Source organism: Rutilus rutilus (genome assembly GCF_951802725.1).
Source record: "Rutilus rutilus genome assembly, chromosome: 25".
NCBI lineage: Eukaryota > Metazoa > Chordata > Actinopteri > Cypriniformes > Leuciscidae > Rutilus > Rutilus rutilus.
The window spans coordinates 9,931,395-9,955,143 of record NC_140229.1 but is presented as its reverse complement, the minus strand read 5'-3'; the positions used below and the strand labels follow the sequence as shown (position 1 = coordinate 9,955,143).

At 38.7% G+C, this 23,749-nt stretch overlaps 1 protein-coding gene across 2 annotated transcripts in view; it reads right to left on the bottom strand.

Annotated features, from left to right (window-relative positions):
* Positions 1-23,749, bottom strand: part of dclk1a (doublecortin-like kinase 1a) — a 54,385-nt gene that overhangs the window by 26,105 nt on the left and 4,531 nt on the right. For both annotated transcript variants that reach the window (XM_084400802.1, XM_084400800.1), the window contains exons 4-5: positions 3,767-3,866; positions 1,475-1,582 (exon numbers count right to left, since the gene is read on the bottom strand). In XM_084400802.1, coding sequence (XP_084256928.1) covers positions 1,475-1,582; positions 3,767-3,866 — 208 coding nt within the window. The remainder of the gene's footprint in view (positions 1-1,474; positions 1,583-3,766; positions 3,867-23,749) is intronic.

The following is a 23,749-nucleotide window of genomic DNA, read 5'->3' as shown; positions in this document are numbered from 1 at the left end:
GCATTGAAAATTCAGTTTTTTTTATATTACAGCCTATGCTCTCCATTGACCTTCTGATTGAAAACCCAGGCAGCTAAAGAATAGAATCAACATCCAAGCATAATATCTACAACTTTTAAATTTCTTAGAACTTTATTTCGAAACTATTATCAAACTTTGCAGACCGCAGTAAATTCATTCTTAAACCAGACCAGTAATGAAACCTTTGCAAACCTGGCACATTCTCCCTCACCCCAGGGTTTCTTAAAGGATTAACGGGCTGTATTGTGAAAATGTATGACTGGCACACCAATCACTCGAAGTGAAACCGATTCCATGCTTTTATGGATCATGTCTACGAGTGTCTGCTGAGAAACAGCCGCCTGACTAGAAGTGATGAGCCACACTCTCTGAGCCTGCTTCCACTAAGCCTGCCAAACAGGAAGGGACGCCCATATATGGGCACCTCTATTGTCTCTAAGGCACAGCTCCCTTAGCCGGCGTCTCCATGACAACCGGATAGAACTCTAAGCCAAACCTCTACTCATAGAGATTCAACTGGTACGATTTAAACCAATCATATAACGGCTACAGGACAAAAATATCAACCAGCAGCTTCTAGACGTCTCTGCCACACATCTTATAGAGGTGAAGACGCAAAGGCGGTCTTTGTTAGAAAACTAGGGCACAGATACACAGTAAAGCATCAATAGGAAGTGCAAATGTTTTTTTGTTTTATCCATAAACAGCTTCATTTTTTTATCTTCTAAAAACAGCCTAAAAATGTTTATACCTAAAATCGAATAAATAAGCAAGTAGTTGATGCACAGTCTGGTTTGCAGTACAATTTAGACTTTGCATTCAATCCAAAGTACCCCTTAACACCTTTAATACTATTAGCTTTTCGGAATATGGAGTAGCATGCATGTATTGTAACATGGCATTTGAATATGGTAATCACCAGTGCAAACTGGAACAAAAGCAAACCGCATAGTGCCTATAATTCAGATCACACACACAACAGTATTCATTGCACAACAGTTGATGTGGATCTGCAAGACTGAGTCACACTACCCCCCTCCATCTCCTCTCTCTCTCTCTCTCTCTCTCTCTCTCATCACCCCATCTACTTCCCGCCCCGTCCCTCAATATCTCATATCTCTCATCTTTGACTCCTCTCTGCCGGGATGTGCCCTTCTGAATCAGACAGCTATATCTGAATGCAATTCCACCTCGAAGCCAGCAAACACACTCCGCTCCAGGGGTGCACACACAGAGGGGTGCTTTGTTGCATGGAGAGCTGTCACACGTGCATGACTTCCTATTGGTTTTTTTTTTTTTTTTTTTTTGATGTGAGAAGTTAATTATCTTCTTTTAACAAATGTTCAAGCGACAAAGAGAGAATGTTTGAGAAGGGAGTTCACATGTGCACAAGAAACCATTCAGAGAAGCATTTGCTGTTGCATAAACCCGCATGCACATATATGAAAATTACCTGATCCAGAAGGAGACTTGCTGCGTCTGGAAAGGGCAAAGCTTCTGGGAGAACTTCTGTTTAAAGACCCCATCTTCCCATAGGATGTTGATTTCATTACTCGGCACTCTGTCACACAACAAAAATCACATTACATAGGGAAGTCCAAAAGTCTGAAAATCTAATGAAAGTACTACTATTTGGTAGCTGAAAAATGAATGTGCATTTCAGAAAGTTTTTGTATTTGGTATGTTGCCCTTCTGCTATCTATCAGAAAAAAAGGAAGGGAGACCAATGTTGTTTAGACCCTAATGTCCCGAAAGAAAGTTCTGGAATGACATGGGGGTAAGTAAATGATGCTGTCAACTAGCTGATTGCTTAATTTTCATTATTTCAAGTTTTTAATATCACACCACCAAATGACTCTCTAGTTTGATTGCCATCTCAAATCCTCTTTAAAAGTCTCTAAAACTCAAACTCTTCCCGAAGATAATCCTTAAACTGAAGCACTAAATTAATCCTCCTTCAAAAACAGTCTGCTTGTTCAAGCACATTTATGCAAGTGTGATCAAAAAGATGGCAGTGCCTTAACCCTAAATACAGATCAGAGACTGGGGATTACATTATATTCTCTGCAGACGAAGTGCTGCTTAGCTTCTCGCATGCTCCGTGTTTATCTGTCCCATTTTTTGCTTTTGCTGCAATAACTCTGTGTACATAATAAATTCAGAGAGCAATATAACTGTGACACCAGGTATGACAGTAAATGCCACAGTCTATTAAGGCAGGATTTATTGAAGGGCAGGATGTCACTCTACTCTTTGTCTCCATGGAGTTATATTTAGAGAGCAAGTTTCAGCCCTTATCTCTCCAGTACTAACAAATCATCTCCTTATATACAGTAAAAAGATGCTTTCTCACAATTGTTAATCACAGCCTTACATAATCGTCGTTATCGACAATACTTTTAGAGTATTATGGATCAAATAAAAATGAACATGGGATATCACTGACAAACTGCTGTTATGGGGTACCATTCTGCTCATATTATATTAAATATGTGTTCTTCAGGGAAATCTTTGTCGTCAAAGACTGCCATTTTGGCTCCGTCCATCTCGCCATCGGCATGCTTCATATGTTTCTCTCGGCTGTGATCAAAACTCATTAGAACGGCACGTGTCCCTCTACTAGTGCCTTCATAATTAAATCTATACTCATGATTGACTCCACTCGCTCTAATTCACCATGATAAATCTGATATTCTTCATTACATTTGTTCTGCACAGTGCAGCTCTAATTCGGTAATAGCCACTGGTAATAACTCAATAGAATTATAAATTAATCGGTCCGATAGATATATAGATAGATGGGTGGATGGGCATAAAACAGACAGAAAGACGGAGAGATGGACAGACAGAAACGTGAATACTCGGCAAGCCCGGCATTTTGACATATTTTGCGTGTATTTGACCGTTTAGGCACAGAGTTAATATCAGAAATGTCCCATTTTACGAAAGTCACGTTACATGATTCTACTGATATGCAGGGTTTTTAAGGAGGGGCGAAAGTAATGCGGCACAATAATCGTTTATCTTGATCTTCGTATTTTAATAATCGTTGTAAGCCAAAATCATGGATGGATGGATGGATGGATGGATGGTTTTTACATCCAATGAGGAAATTATGGGGCAAAGCATCCAACAATAATAGAGAGAGCTCTCCCGAATACACTTCAGAAAACTGGGGCGCCTGCTCTTTACTGAGCTCACATCAGCACAGAAGAGTCAAACCGGCAACAGCCTTTGTCTCTCTACACCATTAATGAAAGGAAACCAGACAGAGCCACATACAGATTCTCATTTCCTGATGACAACACAACAGGAAAACATGGAGAGGAGAGGAGAGGAGAGGAGAGGAGAGGAGAGGAGAGGAGAGGAGAGGAGAGGAGAGGAGAGGAGAGGAGAGGAGAGGAGAGGAGAGGAGAGGAGAGGAGAGGAGAGGAGAGGAGAGGAGAGGAGAGGAGAGGGGTCTATCTATCTATCTAAGATACCCAGAAGTGGTTGGTGTAGGCGTTAAGGGGGAATATGCCTTTCTTTTATATTCCACATTTGTGTGATGAATTTTTAATGGACTCATTCATAAGTTGCTTATGAACTAAATGGTAACAGGATGTTCTTCATTCAAGATGGGACAAAGAGAAAGTTTCTGTGTAGGTGGAAGATACCATCCACACAGACCTTATGCTGATGAGATCATGATATGTAGTGTTCTTTTGTTGAAATGGACACAAAGGAAACTACTGAAGAGCTTTACCGCTCTCATCCAACAGGAAGTCATCCTGGTAACGGAACTTCTCCGGGCCGCATGCGATGTAGATGTCCTCCTCCCCGAAAAAATCTTGAAGGCACATGACCTGCGATTGGAAAGAGAGAAAGTCATTAGCAGCATTAGATCCATTACAGCATCTGAATGTCTATTAAACAAAGGCTTAAGGACAGAAACCCTAATGATCAAAGAGCCCAAATCACAGATTCAGCCTTCCTCCTTCAAAAATGAATGAGATGGTTTGGTCGTGATCACCACCCAGAAGGCTTTGCTGAGCACATCTCTAATGTCTTTTTAAGATGAGTAACCACCAGCCCTGTTACTGTTGATTGCCCCTAATCAAGAAGAAGTTAGATCTACAAGGCAAACCTCATTTCCCATCAGCCCTTTCCGTCTATGGGGACGGCTGCAGTGAAAACCTTTTTAAAGATTGATCATTTCAGACAATGAATCAAGGGGACAAAAAGTACACAAATGCATAAATAATCAGCCTTGAGCACAACACAAAACACAAATGGGGAATACACAGGCCCTTTTCAGAGAAAAACCATGACATTATTCCTGTTTTATGACAAAGTATGATTTCTTGCCCCCTAAAGCATGAATGGAGGGAACGGATGATTTTTCATTAGCCAGATGGACATCGTGTGAATTGAAGGAAGAGGGTATAAACACTTTTAGAGAAACTTGATTTTAGTTTATTGATGTGATTTGATTCCGAGGGGATTGGAAACAGATATTGAGATTTTTATTTGCTATGTCATTCCAGTTATTATAAAATGATTTAAGTGAAAATAAATGATACCATGTGAAATGTGAATATGAGAAGACAATTTTTGCATTTTTTTTTTGAAGAAAATGTGACAATAGAGTTGTTCTCGGTGGTTAAAGCATGTTTCTATGCAGTTGGCAAGTAGTTTTGAGCATTTTTAACATGTTTCTAAGGTGTTCTCTAGGCCCTGTTTACCCCTGGTATTAAGATGCGTGTTGGTCGATCGGATCACAAGAAGACGAGAGAGACACCTGGTGTTTTAATCCGTGTCTTTTGTCCACTTTCAACCACTTCTGTCCTGATTTCTTCGAGGGAAGGATCTATGAGTAAATGTAAATGTATGGACTTTTTCAGATCTTTCGATCTATTGGATGAAATAAGCATGCCATAGTATTATATATTTTTTTCCTACTATGGAAGTCTATGGGGTCCATCAACTGTTTGGTTACCGACATTTTTCAAAATATCTTCCTTTGTGTGCAGCAGAAGAAAAAATTCATACAGGGTTGAAACAACTTGAGGGTGATTAAATGATGACAGAATTTACATTTTTAAGTGAACTATTCCTTTAATTCAAATGGCTGATTTATTTAGGAATGAAGCCAATGAGACTGTCATTATGAATCATTGGCTCGCTCGATTCGTTAAAAAACACGGGATTCATTCAGTAACAAAAAACTGCAGTGGCTTTGTTGTAACTGTTTTTATTGGCGAAATTGAGCAAAGACAATATTAACAATATGTAGCACAAAATTAACTTCTTGTTTATTGAACTGTTGTATAAAATCAATTCCACATTTGCAATCGTTCAGATACTCGGGTAAACACAGCTTTCTTGCTCGTGTGATATTGCTATATTATGCAAATATAAGACAAAAACCCATTCAGGGGCATTTTTTCCCCCAATATCTTGAATTTTAGGGGCATATAACTGCATTCTAATAGACTTCATCACAAAGTCAGTCATTGCCCTGCATCTTGTTCGTCACTAAGCAACTGTGTGCAATGTAAGATGATGAACAGGTCTGAGCCGGGGTTGGGTGCGTTAAATGCACTAATACTTTTAACGCATTATTTTCCCCATAATTAATCTTACCAAATTAATGAGTAAAATTGACAGCCCTAATTGTAATATACAGATCTATGATATACAGCATCACACCACGTCTTATTGCCATCTTCTTCCAGTCTAAAGAAATTAGGTATGGTTAACACTGATTGGCCAACGCAGTTGTCAACAAGAAGCTCCTTTCACCAATGAGAAACCTTTCGGCACGCCAATTACTCCGACCTGCAGCTATCCCTGGCTCCTTGATGCAAAAACATGTTGTAAATAGAAACCTTTAACGCTGTTGGCTGACAATAAATCACATTTAACTAATCCTAATTTAGGCACTGGTCCACCCTGTTTCTCTCCAAGATCCACTCAATTTAAAATGTCTGGCCTTGCCACTGGTTTAATCATGTTGCTGGGCAGTTGCAAAGGTATTCTGAGTGCTTTAGCTCAGGCAGTTGCTTAGGTGTTGTAGCAAAATTCTTCTCAACAAGCTACAAAAGTGTTTTTAATGATTTGTTTAAGAGGATAGTTCACTCAAAAATGAAAATTCTGTCATTAATTACTCGCCCTCATGTCGTTCCAAGCCCGTAAGACTTTTGTTCATCTTTGAAACATCATTTTTGATGAAATCTGAGAGCTTTCTGTCCCTTTATTGACAGCTACGCAACTACCGCTTTTACACTGCATAAGGTTAATAAAGAGATTGTAAAACGAATTCATATGCATTGAGAGCTTTAGTCTAAATTTTCTGAAGAGACTTGATCGCTTTATATGATGCAGATTTGATTTAGGCTTTTATTCACATATTAACATTCATCAACTCACACATCAGTTTTGGTAAACGGAAGCTCAAGCATGTTTGCTTGATTTATGAGAACCAATGAGGTTCATTCTCGTGTTACGCAGCACTTTTAGCTTCCTCAAGAACCAATGAGGTTAATTCTCGTGTGTTACGCAGCACTTTTGAGCTTCAGCAAGAACCAATGAGGTTCATTCTCGTGTTACGCAGCACTTTTAGCTTCCTCAAGAACCAATGAGGTTCATTCTCATGTTACGCAGCACGTTTGAGCTTCTCCAAGAACCAATGAGGTTAATTCTCGTGTTACGCAGCACTTTTAGCTTCCTTAAGAACCAATAAGGTTAATTGTCGTGTGTTACACAGCACTTTTAGCTTCCTTAAAGGGATAGTTCACTTTGAAATTAATTTTTGATATGTTTTAGCTTACCTCAAGGGCATCCAAGATGTAGGTGTCTTTGTTTCCGCAGTAGTTTCAATTTTGATATTTTTAGGTCAAACCGTTCTTGTCTGTCAGTCATATAATGCAGGTCTGTGGTCACTGTCTCAAAACACAAGCACAGAGTCCAAATTAAAACAATTCCCCACGTCCAAATGAAACAATTCCCCATCAAGTACACATTGATGGCCTAAGACACGAAACGAGCGGTTTGTGTGAGAAAACGAACAGTATTTATATCGTTGTTATCTCTTGAAAACAGCACACGTCCAAATGATCTGACGGCGCGGGCGGGTATAGATATATACATAGATGTCGCCTTGGCTACGGTTTCGTTCCAATGAACTGCAGTAGCGACGGCGACATCTAGTGTATACATCTATACCCGCCAGCGGGCGGGTATAGATATATACACTAGATGTCGCTTGGCTACGGTTTCGTTCCAATGAACTGCAGTAGCCAAGGCGACATCTATGTATACATCTATACCCGCCCGCGCCGTCAGATCATTTGGACGTGTGCTGTTTTCAAGAGATAACAACGATATAAATACTGTTCGTTTTCTCACACAAACCGCTCGTTTCGTGTCTTAGGCCATCAATGTGTACTTATGATGGGGAATTGTTTCATTTGGACGTGGGGAATTGTTTTAATTTGGACTCTGTGCTTGTGTTTTGAGCCAGTGACCATCGACATGCATTATATGACTGACAGACAAGAACGGTTTGACCTAAAAATATCAAAATTGAAACTACTGCGGAAACAAAGACACCTACATCTTGGATGCCCTTGAGGTAAGCTAAAACATATCAAAAATTAATTTCAAAGTGAACTATCCCTTTAAGAACCAATGAGGTTCATTCTCATGTTACGCGGCACGTTTGAGCTTCTGCAAGAACCAATGAGGTTCATTCTTGTGTGTATGCAGCACTTTTAGCTTCCTCAAGAACCAATGAGGTTCATTCTCGTGTGTTACGCAGCACTTTTAGCTTCCTCAAGAACCAATTAAGTTAATTCTCGTGTGTTACACAGCATGTTTGAGCTTCTGCATGAACCAATGAGGTTCATTCTCGTATTACACAGCACATTTGCTTCTGCAAGAACCAATGAGGTTCATTCTTGTGTGTATGCAGCACTTTTAGCTTCCTCAAGAACCAATGAGGTTCATTCTCGTGTGTTACACAGCACGTTTGAGCTTCTGCAAGAACCAATGTTCGGTTGCGCTTCTGTTTGTTCGCTTATCAATATTTATATGTGAATAAAAGCCTAAATTAAATCTGTTCATCATATAGCGATCAGGTTTCTTCAGAAAATTCATATGGATTATTTTTACCATCTCTTTATGAACTTTTTGAAGTGTCAAAGTGGTAGTTGCGTAGCTGTCAATAGAGGGACAGAAAGCTCTCAGATTTCATCAAAAAGATCTTCATTTGTGTTCCGAAGATGAACGAAAAGTCTTAAGGGTTTGGAATGACATGAGAATGTAATTAAAGAAATGCTTAACCCTTTAATCCATTCAGAACACAATTGCCTATAGCAGCATGCGAAGCACTCAGAAAACAAATTGTAAGTCTGATTGCTTGCAAATGTAGTTGCACACTTCTCCTCAACAAGCTGCACAATTTGAGGTATCATTCAGAACAAACATGAATTATGCAGCAAAGTTCAATACCTAGAGTTAAATGTCACAGAAGTCACAGATTAATGCAGATCAATTTATGGCATTTTCAGGCGCAAACAACATTAGTTAAATGGCATGGCACAGGTGTGGTGTAGGCTACAAATATACGAGAAAAAGAAGAGGAGGATAAAAGGGCCTGTTCTGAGAACTATATGTCCAAAACAGCGGGAGCTCCGGCCTTAAGGATCAGAGTTTTTCTGATGTTTTTCACCAAGCGGTTCCACATCAGGGGACGCCACGGATCGGAAAGACCTCTGGGATGAAGGTGATGTGCGAAAAGAGGTGAGAGAGAGTGAGAAAGTAAGAGAGATGGAAGCAGCAAAGCGTCAAACACAGGCTGACGGAGATAGCTGTCTCCCAGAGCGAAAAAGTAGCTTTGATGTCGCAAAGAAATGTAAAAACAAGTTCGCTTATGCAACGACTGTGATCAGAAGTTCTCTGTTTCTCTAAGTGGAACAGACAAAAGTGATCAAGCTGGCACAATAAACGGCAGAGATATCCAAAGATTAAATGCTTATAACATGGATTATTTCTGAACAGCAGCTTTGATGGAGATGTTAAAAGTTTGGCAAGGACGTTAAAAAAAAAACAAAATTGTTTAATTTTCCATTAAGCATGCAATAAACTTCACAATTTTAAATTCTTCATTATTTTCCCTGAAAGAAAGCATAAATTATTAAATTAAAATGGTATGTTTTGCAGGTTAGATGAGCACAGTCTCCCCCCAAAGGTAACTGGATAGTTAGTTCCCGTTTTGCAATGCTTCAATTGCGCCATCTAGAGGAAAATGTGGGGTAGCGCATGATGGATTTGTCTTCTGTTGTGCTGATGTAGAGAGCAACAGACCTTATTCACAGCAGCGCCATCTTTGATTTTTTAAGGGAATGAAAGCGAGGCTGTGAGGGATAGACATGCATCTCTTCAGTATGTTGTACTGTTATTTAAAGTGTTTTTGGATTGTTCTGCTTACGAAACTCAGCAAAAATATATTTCCAAGAAATGTCAGTAGACAAAAAAACTCCAGACAATAAGAGCTGTGGACAATTATAAGTGATGTTGGAGCATTATACAGCTTTTTACAGCGTATGCCATTGAGAAACACGGTAAGTCTTTCTCTCACAGCCTCGCTTTCCTGCTCTGAATAAGGTCTATTCAAAACATTTAATGTTCTTTATTCTTTGCAGTGAATATGTGCGGGTTAGATTCATTACTAGAATCGAGTATTTACCTAAATTAAATAGTGCAATGATTTATGAGACTACTAGGTGTCGCTGTTTACATACACTAAGAAAACAAGAACAGCAATGAAACTGGCCATATTTTTGCATGTAAATCTAATAAAAATTATCTGGCAAACTTGATTATCTCATTTATTGATTCAAAACTTCAATGTCAGTAATAAAACACTCAAACATACCAATTCCATCACTCTTTCACGCACAAAACTAGGTCAGAAAATGTGTCTCATACAGCACCCTTATTAGCATGAGCAGTACATGTTTCAAATTATGAATTATATCAATTATATTTAAATTCAATTATTCAATAAAAAATGTAATTGAAATATGTTAACATAGATACTCTGTACCGTAAAATAATAATAAAATAATCAATGTTAACTTAAGATGAATAGGATGTTTTTTAACAAAAACTTAAAATGCTGATCTAATTTGAAGAAGAAGAAAAATAGATCTGAAAAATAATTGACTTTTGGACCCCACTGAATAAATTAAACTAAATATTGTGTTTTGAAATGTCTCTTCAAGGCAGTGTTTTGCTGCAGTACAGATGCTCCATCTTGTTCTCACCCTCGGCTCTGCTAATTCAGCAAGAAAAAAAACTGTGATATGCTATTTTTAATCACTCTCAGTCTCAGGAAAGTTTCACAGAGGAGCAGAATTCTGTACAAAATGTTTGGAACTACTTGAGGAACTGAACAGAAAGTGAGGCCAGTCTGGGTTATATCTGCACAAGTACAGGCGTCATCAAAAAGGAGGACAATATGAAGAGCAAAAAAAAAGATCCAAAAATAATCCAAAATTAAGGTGATGTAAAAAAATATTACATTATTTTGGTATGAGGAAGTGGGAAAGCTGATCACCAACCAGATATTTTTCTTTAACATGGCAACGATATATGGCAGAACCTGATTTTACCAAATGCAACATGTTCTATCAACCTGGATCAAAATTCCAATCAACCAATCAGATTTGAGGGACAAGTTTACAGTTTATGTCAAGTTTAGGCTTACAACCATGCAGGCTTAGGTGCTTCTATATCAGTGTTATTCACCTATCATTTCCCTCTGATTTAAGACATAATTTATGGGCAGGGTTAGGTTTAGGATTAGGGATATGGTTAGGATTACATTTTGGGACAGGAATGTTGTTCCAGGATCAACTAAATCTGGACGTGTCATGATTAGCCCACGGCAGTAAACAGTTTTAACTGTTTGCATCTATTTGATTTTATTTAAATAATCATATTTTCAATATACCTTTATTCAAATTATTTAGAATCACCATGAATCTGGTTATTGTGTATTTAAAACACATTAGGTTTATTACTACTATTACAGAAATATTACCTGTTTCTTCCCGTTTCATTTATGTATGCATCACATGAAGTTTATTAGTTTATGTTAAATAAATAATGTGTTACAGATTTGTAATCAAAATGGATGGAAATTTTATATGCAATTCAAATACATAAATCTTAAATGTAGGCCTACAGTATGTCAGGTTTATGTTTTGTTCTAAGGACTCTTATGTTGATATTCTGTTTTGCTTCCTTTAGTTCCTGTTTCCCTGCTTTGTTTAGTTTCGGTTTCTTTGGTTACTGGTTATGTCCTTGTTTGTTTCTATAGTTATGTATTATTTTCACCTGTGTCTTGGTTTCCTTTGTTTTAACCCTGTATTTATAGCCCTGTGTTTTAGTTGTTCTTAGTCAGGTTTCATTTAAACATAGTGTGGTTTGCATTATTCTCAGAGTGATCACTGGATTATTAAGAAAGAGTGTATAAAGGTTAAGTGTACTGTCAAAATGTAAAAAAAAATTGGAAGGTTTTTTTTATTTAAAACAATGCTATTAAACAAGTTTTTGTTAATTGAATTAAAGCTGAAATAATAAAATACATAAATAATAGATGAAACCTTACATTTATAGAAAAAACAACAACAACAACAAAAATGTGAAATGTTTCCTTGGCAGATAGCTGAAATAAAAACAAGTTGAAGCACTAAAATGACTAAAAACTAAACCTGAAATAAAATGAAAAGCTAATTCAAAATATTAATGAATACTATAACAGTAAATAAATAATACTAAAATATCACTGGTCCACAAAAAGAGCAATAAATGTGTATTAAGAAAATAAAACCAGTACATTTTTATGCCATGTTGACCTTTAAAACTATTTATTTAAACTGTCTTCAAATACATGAAAGTTAGTGAGAGACTAAAATATGTAAATGTTTGTGAGAGCAGCACCATACAGTCATTGGTTGGACAAACAGAAAGCCCCGCCCCAAACTCATGCCATTGGTTGAGCCAGGGTTGCTATGTCAGGCAGTGTTTTTACTTTTCAGGGAACCTACAAACAGATTACTGACAGTAGTATCTGCATATTAAACCGAGAAAGTTGAAAATATTCGACATGAAAAAACACACATCAACTCTAAACACTGCGGCATTTCACAGACAGCCCTCGGGTAACCTCACTATCCTGAGCGGCGCTGTCCTTGGTGCTGAGCGTCTAGCACTGCAACAGAGACATTTTTTCCATCGACAAAGCGAATAGACCCACAAGATGTTATACCATGTGTTTGCTGGCAAGAGACAGAAACAAGCTATGTTTGGAGAGAAATAACAAGTGCCTCAAAAGTGCAGCAATAGACACAAACAAAGACAAGGGCAAAAGCGTCTCCTCCCTTACTTTCTCAAAGTACTCATTCAGGGTTAAAGTGCAAGTACCAGACTGGTGGTTAATCCCGTTAGTATCAGGTGATGGGACCCAGATTAGTTGTCCCGGTCAAGAGGACATGTCTGTTGCCATGACATGGGTGAAGTAATGTGACCCGCATGAAGGATCCAACGAGATGCCAGCTCATGCTTTCACACTCATCCTCAGCCCATGTGGACGCCCACAGACCTGCACATGCGTGCGTGTGTAAAGCAGCAGGGAGTCTGTAGAGGGGTAGAAATGTAGAACATCACACCGCAAGCTCATATACAGCCATCCTACACACATATGTGCGTGTTTGTGTGGGTGTTTGTGTGTGTAAATGTGCGTAGAGGGAGTGAGGGAAGAAAAGAAGGCCTAACAAAATGAGGCGGTATGACAGCATTATGATCGTGGGAGGCTTATGTCTCATCAAAACAGGCTGGTCCTTAAGCAGAAGAAGCTTATCAGACAACAGATTGAAGTAATGCCCACCTCCATCTGAGTGTTCCTCAAGCCTCCGCACAGTGTTCAAAATAACTGATGTCTTTAGCTTGTTTTGCATTCGGATGAGATGAAACGCAAGATGAATTTGACGCCCTGACATTTGATAATGTCACATTTGAACCTGATGACATAGTTGGGTACATCTTTTAGGTCCAGGACTTTCTTTCTTCTGTGGAACACAAAAGGAGATGTAAGGCAGGATGTTCACGTTCTTGTTTATCTATATAATGAAACTATGTGATCTCTCATGCTCCAAAAAGAACAAAATAGCATCACAAAAGCACCATTAAAGGGATAGTTCACCCAAAAATATATTACTCACTCTCATGTCGTTCCAAACCCGTAAGACTTTCGTTCATCTTCGGAACACAAATGAAGATCTTTTTGATGAAATCGGAGACCTTTCTTTCCCTCCATTGACAGCTACGCAACTACCACTTTGACGCTTCAAAAAGTTCAATCCATATGAATTGAGCAGTTCAGTCCAAATCTTCTGAAGAGACTTGATCGCTTTATATGATGCAGATTTAATTTAGGCTTTTATTCACATATAAACATTCATCAACTCACACATCAGTTTTGGTAAACGGAAGCTCAAGCATGTTTGCTTGACGTGCGAGAACCAATGAGGTTCATTCTTGTGTTACGCAGCACGTTTGAGCTTCTACAAGAACCAATGAGGATCGTCAGTTGTGTTCCGAAGATGAACGAAAGTCTTACTGGTTTGGAATGACATGAGGGTGAGTAATTAATGACAAAATGTTCATTGTTGGGTGAACTTACACTTTAAACTTGTCCGTATGACTTGTGAAGACTTCTGAAATCACACCTTTAACAGCTCAATAACAGCTTTCATAAACATTGAAAATGTCACTTTAAGATGCATGTCACTAGAAGATTTTTCACATTCACAAAAACATTAAGACGCACAAATCAGCATATTAGAATGATTTCTGAAGGATCATGTGACACTGAAGACTGGAGCTGCCTTGGTCAGCATAAGAGACTTCTTTCAAAAACATTAAAAAATCATGTAAATTTTAGTCTGTTCCTCACACAAAACTATTGTATGACTATTGGACATCTACTAAGGTGCTTTTATTATGCTTTTTTGGGGGGTAATTTTTAAAGCAAGAGCAGCCTAAACATTTTACCCAATATCTCCTTTATGTCTCACGGAAGAAAGAAAATCATGTATGGTTGAAATGATAAGGGGTAAACAGTGACAGAAGCCTCATATTTGTGTGCACTGTTCCTTTAAGAGCACCAGGAGTCATGGGAACAGCCCTAATAAAGTCACTGTCTGCTTCTTGATGAATTAGCTGCCATCTTTATCTCCTAAATCAGGCCTGCTAAATGCCAAGCAGACTACAAGAGCAGTTACATAAGATCTCAATTACATAAGACAGATTCTATGCCAGAAGTGGGAGGAGATTAGGATTCGTTTTATTATTACAGAACTGCGGCGAACGATAAAAAATCATGTCCTCCGAGAAAAGGCTACAGGAAAAGTAGCAGCTTCAGATGATCAGACTGTTCTCTCAGTTTCTTCGCTCTCTCTTTGATGATAGTCTCACCAGATAGTCTCTCATTAGAAAGTTCAGTGTGGACGTTATTATTACAGAACACATTAAAAGATAAGGGTGTGATAATGATGATTATGATGACTTAATTATGAGCGTTTCTCAAAGAGATCATTTTCAAAGTCATCTAAGAGCATTTAAAGCAGCAACACTTATGCAATACACAACACTTGTCTAGAAGAAAAACAAAAGAGAGAGTAATGAAAAACAGAACATGAAAAAAATAAAGCCAGTAGGGGCGCACGAGTTAACAAGACAGATATAAATGCCCCTGAAAGTTTGGCTTCCATTGTGTGCGGTTTTGGCAGCAGACCCACATTAAAATGATTTGCATTGAGAGCTCATTTGCTGAGCAAACACACACACACACACACGGTGCTTTCATGCCCCAACACAAGCTGTTGACACAAAAGTTCGCATACTTGTATACACACACACCTGGTTGGAGTGACTCAGCAAAAGCAGCAGACTGACTAAAATCAGATCTCCAGATACCTGCTGTTTGACACGCTACACCATACTCAGAATAAATGAGGATGGATGAGCTAAACCAACAACTGCACTTCTTTTGGTGGTGGTGGTGGGGGGGGATTCACTGCAGTTTATTTTCAAATGCTGTCTGTGTTGTTGTAGCACCAAGTTTATGAAATGAATTATGCAAATCAGGTAACAACACAAACATGCTCACAAAATCTGTGTCGAAAGCAATCTGCATGGCACAATTCTCAATCTTATGAGTCAATTGTGAGTTCAAAATTACCAGAGAATGCAACAGGCTGGCGTACTTGGCGAGAATGTGTTTTTGCAAATTCTCGTGATAGACGGATGTGTTTGACCATTGCGCCTTTGTGTCTTTTGCGGCATCTAATTCACAGAACGTGTTTAAAACATGAGATGCAGGCAGAGATGTGTTCATTAAAGGGATAGTTCACCCAAAAAGGAAAATTCTGTCATCATTTACTCAGCCTTAAAGGATTAGTTCACCCCAAAATGAAAATTTCCTAATAATTTACTCACCCCAATGCCATCCAAGATATCCATGTCTTTCTTTCCTCAGTGGGAGAGAAATTATGTTTTTTGAGGAGAACATTTCTGGATTTTTCGTCTAACAATGTACTTCATTGGTTACCATTGTTTTTAAGTCCAAATCAATGCAGTTTCAAAAGTCTTTGAAGTGTTTAAACGGGCTGAAAGGCATCACGTTGAAAGGTCACGCCGGCGCCGGCAATACTATTTGAACTACTATTCATATTCATCAGAATGTTATTCATATACTATTCATATTCATATTCACTGAATACTATTACTATTTATATAATAGCAAACAACACTATTTGAACTATCCACCTACGTACGGTCGCATTGTAAACAGTGGGGCGGTACTTTTGCCGGCGCCGGCGTGACCTTTCAACGTGATGACGTAGTTCCCTGTCCGTTTGTTGATCAGCTCAATCCGAACTATTGAAGGTAAAAAGTCTATACAATTTTTTTTTTATTTTTTTTTATGACCTATCGTTTCGCTAGATAACAACCTCTTCTTCAGCTGTGATCGTGTACAGCCCGTTTAAACACTTCAAAGACTTTTGAAACTGCATTGATTTGGACTTAAAAACAATGGTAACCAATGAAGTAAATTGTTAGACGAAAAATCCAGAAATGTTTTCCTCAAAAAACATAATTTCTCTCCCACTAAGGAAAGAAAGACATGGATATCTTGGATGGCACTGGCGTGAGTAAATTATTAGGAAATTTTCATTTTGGGGTGAACTAATCCTTTAAGTTGGTCCAAACCCACATACATTTCTTTGTTCTGCTGAACACAACGAAAGATATTTTAAAGAATGTTTGAAACCAAACTGTTGTGGCACCATTGACTTCCATAGTATTTTTTTTCATACTATGGAAGTCAATGGGCCCATCGACTGTTTGGTTACCCATATTCTTCATAATATCTTCCTTTGTGTTCAGCAGAAGAAATACATTTATACGGGTTTGGAACAACTTGAGGGTGAGTAAATGATGACAGAATTTATGGATGAACTATCCCTTTAAAAGTTACAACTTTTTTAACTTGAGAGCCTTGTGTCATGAGCTGCAAAAGATACAAGATGCGTCCACCTAGTGCACTTTTACATATAGAAAAAATGTACACTCACAACACTGTCCAGGCACCTGAATCAGTAGAAAAGAAGGAATCTGTTTCCTGAAAAGAATGACAATGACTTGTTTTTATAATGCAGCACAGCGCTTTTGCAGCACATTTAGCACCACGTACAGTACAAAAGTGGTGAAATTTGCCTCTTTAGTTTTTACTAAATACAATACATGAAAACATAACTGAAACCCAGATTAAACTTCAGTCCTAGATTGGGTTTTTAATCCAGATTTGAATTTTAATATGGATTTAACTCACCAGGAAACAAAGAAATTCTGCTGACTGCAAAAACTGGGGACAGCGAGACCATATGCCAAAGGCAGAATATCTGGCCCTTTCATTGGAGAGGAGGGGAACGAGAGGTGAGGAGAGCTTGAGAGGGGGTAAATGGCCCTCCAGACAATGGAGACTGAAAGACATGGTTAATTAAGCAGGGTTTGCGTATGCAATGGGGCGGAAAATCTGTTATGTCCGTATGACAAACTCCAGGAAGAGCGAACACATGAGTGATTGGCGATTACACGCCTGCTATGTCTCTGCCTCGGCCTGAAGCATATGCCACAGGTCATTACGAATCAGTTGCAGTATGCAGGACACGTCTGCCTGGTTATTTATGTGTGTGTGTGTGTGTGTGTGTGTGTGTGTGTGTGTGTAAGTGTGCATGTGTGTGTGTAAATATAGGCTTAACGGATAAGAACAAGAGAGCAATGTCCGCGGCCTAAACCACTTATCGTACATCTACCTCTCCCTCAGACTGAACTCCCCACACACTCCGACACACACTACTGCCCACAGTGACGTCACAAAGGCTCAGGCCGTTACTAAGCAACTGGATCACATCGTCATAGAAACTGTTGAAGGGGGGGTGGGGGGGGGGGGGGTGATCAGTTTCTTTGGAAGGAGAGATCATAAGAGAACAAAAAGCATGGATAAAATTAGCTCATGTCCAAAGTCCTGTCCTTTGTGAGGAAAGACAAACCAACATTGCTCTAGTACACCGCATAGTGAAGATGCGTGAGAAAGTCAAAGACATTTGTCCGAGTCTGTGCATGGTTGCAGACGATAGTAAACGGGTTAGTTCTGACACGTTAATTGTGAATTTCAGCTGCATGCCCTCTTTGCACCGTCTGTCAGCAGTGTCCTCCAGAAGCATTGCACCACAAGCAAAACTCTGAGGCTGCACTCAGTACAACCAGAAATGGATCCAGGTCCAGGATCCAGGTCAGTGGCCATCTGAGGGGACAAATCAGATGAGGCACAGAAAACTTATGTAATTTGGAACTATCTATATGCAAAGCACCTGAATCAATCAATAAACTAGTGATGCTTGTCAAACTCGTCCTACCGTGGGATACTAATGTGTTGTGGATAGTTGGCGGGATGTTGCTTTGTGGTAGCTGGGGTGTTCTGGGTGGTAACTAGGTTGGTTACTAGCTCAAGTCAAAAGGAATGATCCCCATCTCTCTATGGTACTCATTAGGGTGTCGCAAATGCAAATCTGGCTAAAAATAGACATTTAAAAGAAAAGTTACAATAGTAAGGTGGTTTAACTGTAGCACTATGTTGGGTTTTATATTTCAAGAGCGATTATAACATGGACATCATTAATAAACACATATTTCATACCAATAACTAAGACACTTTTATCAGCCAATAGGAATGTACACTTCCGTTCAAAGGTTTCCAGTTGGTAAGATATTTTTTAATGTTTTATAAGGTTTTTGCTCACCAAGGCAAAAATAAATCGTAAATATATAATAGCAAAAAATAGTAATATTGTGAAATATTATTGCAATTTAAAATTGCTGTTTTCAGTTTTAACATTTTTAAAATGTATTTTATTCCTGTGATGGCAAAGCTGCATTTTCAGCATCATTACTCCAGTCTTCAGTGTCACATGATCCTTCAAAAATAATTCTTATTATTCAAGACACCAATTTTTTATCAGTGTTGAAAACAGTTTTTCTGCTTAATATTTTTGTGGAAACCGTGATGCATTTTTTCATGATTGTTCGAAGAACAATTTTACGCATCCTTGCTGAATAAAATCATTGATTGAATTGAATCAAACAACTGTACTGACCCCACACTTTTTTAGTGGTAGTGTATTACCAGCTCTATTTAACAATAATCAGCTTCAAATCAACATAACCCACAGAATTCCACACATCTTTTTTCATGAAATCACTCCAGAAATGTGACCCTGGACCACAAAATCAGTCACATGGGTCAATTTTTTTAAATTGAGATTTATACATCATCTGAAAGCTGAATAAATAAGCTTTCCATTGATGTATGGTTTTTTAGGATAGGACAATATTTGGCAGAGACACAACTATTATACAAAATCTGGAATCTGAGGATGCAAAAAAATCTAAACATTGAGAAAATCACCTCTAAAGTTCTACATTTATGTTCGCGATTGTGCTGCATTCACTCACAAAAATAAATGTTTTATATATTTATGGTAGGAAATCTATAAAATATCTTCATGGAACATGATCTTTACTTAATATCCTAATGATTTTTGGCATAAAAGTAAAATTGATCATTTTGACCCATACAATGTATTGTTGGCTATTGCCACAAATATACCCGTGCGACATGTGACTGGTTTTGTGATCCAGGGTCACAAATAGTTTATAAATGGCTTGCCACTGACCATTTTCATCCTATAAATGCCAACCTCAGTGCTTTTAGTGAGGTCTCTCTTAGATGATAACTCACACAGCATTCAAGCACACACAGAGCCGTAGTATGTTTTGCTCTATTCTGGTACAACATCACTGCGTTTTACACCATAAAACCTGTCACAACCCATACTTTACTTCCTATAGTAAAACTCCAGAGAGAAGTCTCACCATATGTAGGAAGATGGAATAAGACCTTGAGCTACTGTCTCTGGCCTCATTATACAGGTTAACAGAAAGGTGCCATGAGACTCACGCAAAGACCCAAAAACCCAGATCTCTCATGATCCTGAGCTTTTTCCATTCATTCACATTTCGTTTCCACATAGAGACATAGGCTACATGCGTCTCATATGCATTCTAGCATCCGATGTCTATTTTTACAATCCCGACAGGTGCTACAGACATCAGAGCTAGAGGCAGATGTTGGTTCTGTTATAATGAATAAATCACTGAAGATGTCAAGGCCTGTCGTCAGATATATGAATTCAGACTGGCATGAACAGAAGGAACACACATTTGCCATACGACAACCAAGTAACCAACAGGATCTGTAGCTTGAAGAAACACATTTACAATTTTACAATCACGTTCATCCTTAACCTTCCTCCCATGTGAGTAATCAGATTGCAGTCCATTCTTTGCATTTATAATTAGCTTTCCAATCAACTCAAGGCATTTCTCTCTGCTTTCTCTGAAATATGCATCTCTGTTTGGAGTACATTTTACATTATACTGAACCAGGGCAGGAGATAAACATGATTTAATTCACAAACTGAAAGCAGAAATCCATATTTTTCTTTCATATGGCACAGGCAGGTTCATTTACATATATTAACACAGCTGAAAATGCTAAAACGTATGGATTGTTGAATAATATCCTGACTCAGCTCTATTACCAAACTCTCACTTAGCACATAAAATGTAATGTACATGGATTTTCTGAAGAAAAATCAGAAATCCTTTCTTTTTTTTTGGCAAGCTTTGCAAAAACAATATGAGCCAAGCGCAAAAAGGCTGCAATGATGTAATACCAACACACACAAAAAAAACCTAAAAAAACAGCACAGTCCTGTTATGTAGAAGATAATGATTTACTTCATGCTTCAACAACACTGAACTTATCTAAAAATTGCTTTAGAAATTCCATTAATCATCCACAGATTTACTTTTGTAATTCATCAAAGCACAGCAACAATAATGTTGACATATCTGCGTCCACACCTGGATCCTGCATTCAAACTGAACAAAAAACAGGAAATTTTACTTTTATTGCATTGTTGATTGTACACCTGAACTTCTCCACCTCCTGTTTCACTTGTTATGCATTCATCTTTTTTTCTCTAACCCACATAGATCCTTCTGCTATCTCCTTTTACTTTCTCCCTTTGTCTCTCCTTCCTGGTTTCTGTTGCTTCTGTTCATAATTGTATCAGGACAAAATCGTGTGCTGTAACTGTGTCTGGCCAGGCTTGTTCAATAGACGGCTCCCTCAGGCCCAATCGATCCTTGTTCTAAAAATAATGCTAGCCATAATGCTCTTACTTTATCTGGATGGAGACCAGGGCTTTGATGCCTTACTGCATAAACTCTGCTATCAGATTATACCAGAGGGAGAACGTCTTTTTTGAATAATGTTTCATGTAACAACTGAAAGGATTTCATTTTATTTTTTAAATACATATTTGTTACTCAATACAGCTACTCTAAAAAGCCAATAAATCGTCTTATGCACGACTGCACATTCTATGAAGCATCTGCAATTCCAATCTGTCTATGCTCCAGTTTTCCAAATTCAAGGTGATTTAGAGGGTTTTCAAATAGAAAAGATAAAGTCTGAAGATCTGAGACACTGGCAGAGCCGCCAGCACAGAGATGAACGGAGAGAGGTAACAGATCCATGTGCAGATTAATTAGTTTTTAATGAATTTCAGCCAAATGGCATCTCCTTATTTGCACATTTTACCTGGCTGAGCAGAGACACGTTCAGAGATGTTCATGTACAGTGACATTCATACACTGGAAAATTTGGGATTTAAATTTAAATAAAAATAAAAAGGTTTTAGGATTTAGATTTTGAATGAAAAACATTATGATGTCAAATGTACAGTGGGTACCGAAAGTATTCAGACCCCTTTAAATTTTTCACTCTTTGTTATATTGCAGCCATTTGCTAAAATCATTTAAGTTAATTTTTTTTTCCTCATTATTGTACACACAGCACCCCATATTGACAAAAAAACACAGAATTATTGACATTTTTGCACATTTATTAAAAAAGAAAAACTGAAATATCACATGGTCCTAAGTATTCAGACCCTTTGCTGTGACACTCATATATTTAACTCAGGTGCTGTCCATTTCTTCTGATCATCCTTGAGATGGTTCTACACCTTCATTTGAGTCCAGCTGTGTTTGATTATACTGATTGGACTTGATTAGGAAAGCCACACACCTGTCTATATAAGACCTTACAGCTCACAGTGCATGTCAGAGCAAATAAGAATCATGAGGTCAAAGGAACTGCCTGAAGAGCTCAGAGACAGAATTGTGGCAAGGCACAGATCTGGCCAAGGTTACAAAAAAAATTCTGCTGCACTTAAGGTTCCTAAGAGCACAGTGGCCTCCATAATCCTTAAATGGAAGACGTTTGGGACGACCAGAACCCTTCCTAGAGCTGGCCGTCCGGCCAAACTGAGCTATCGGGGAGAAGAGCCTTGGTGAGAGAGGTAAAGAAGAACCCAAAGATCACTGTGGCTGAGCTCCAGAGATGCAGTCGGGAGATGGGAGAAAGTTGTAGTAAGTCAACCATCACTGCAGCCATCCACCAGTCGGGGCTTTATGGCAGAGTGGCCCGACGGAAGCCTCTCCTCAGTGCAAGACACATGAAAGCACACCTGAAGGACTCCAAGATGGTGATAAATAAGATTATCTGGTCTGATGAGACCAAGATAGAACTTTTTGGCCTTAATTCTAAGCGGTATGTGTGGAGAAAACCAGGCACTGCTCATCACCTGTCCAATACAGTCTCAACAGTGAAGCATGGTGGTGGCAGCATCATGCTGTGGGGGTGTTTTTCAGCTGCAGGGACAGGACAACTGGTTGCAATCGAGGGAAAGATGAATGCGGCCAAGTACAGGGATATCCTGGACGAAAACCTTCTCCAGAGTGCTCTGGACCTCAGACTGGGCCGAAGGTTCACCTTCCAACAAGACAATGACCCTAAGCACACAGCTAAAATAACGAAGGGGTGGCTTCACAACAACTCCGTGATTGTTCTTGAATGGCCCAGCCAGAGCCCTGACTTAAACCCAATTGATCATCTCTGGAGAGACCTGAAAATGGCTGTCCACCAACGTTTACCATCCAACCTGACAGAACTGGAGAGGATCTGCAAGGAGGAATGGCAGAGGATACCCAAATCCAGGTGTGAAAAACTTGTTGCATCTTTCCCAAAAAGACTCATGGCTGTATTAGATCAAAAGGGTGCTTCTACTAAAAACTGAGCAAAGGGTCTGAATACTTAGGACCATGTGATATTTCAGTTTTTCTTTTTTAATAAATGTGCAAAAATGTCAACAATTCTGTGTTTTTCTGTCAATATGGGGTGCTGTGTGTACAATAATGAAGGAAAAAATTAACTTAAATGATTTTAGCTAATGGCTGCAATATAACAAAGAGTGAAAAATTTAAGGGGGTCTGAATACTTTCCGTACCCACTGTATAAAAAAAAATTAAGATTCTAGGCTACTAATCAAATAAGCAAATTTGAGACATTAGTCATGTGACTCCTTTGCAAAGGTCAGATTTCCTTCCAGTGAAGCACATGATGCCTACATCAAGATGTTAGGTCTGGCAACTCACTATTGGCACGGCTCAATCCGAGGGGCGGGATAAACGGTTGTCTCTTAAAATCCCTCTGCACGCAATAGGATAGCGCTACAACCAATCAGAGCAACGAAGAAGGCTAGTTGGTATATTAAACTTTTGCCGTATCCAGTCGGCAAAACTCCGAACACATCTTCCTTTTTTAAAAATCTCCTCCAGAGTCGCGGCCAAAGCTGATTCGAAAGATGGCTGTTCGCCAGCAGCAGCAGCCATTCTTTGTTTTCAAGTAGCAGGGAACCGTCGCAACTCTGTCGTCATTATGTTAAGCCCGCCCGCCTACTCTATACACGATGTGATTGGTCTGACCTGAGTTTGTTTTTTCCAGCTTGAAAGTCAACGGAGAGTTGCTAGACCACACCGGTTGCAAAATAAATTTTGCTGCCACTAGGGTGCGTCTAGATTTCTAGGCTACATGATGCTCAGTTCTCATTCTCAAACTGAAGCTCATGTAGCTAGAGTGATA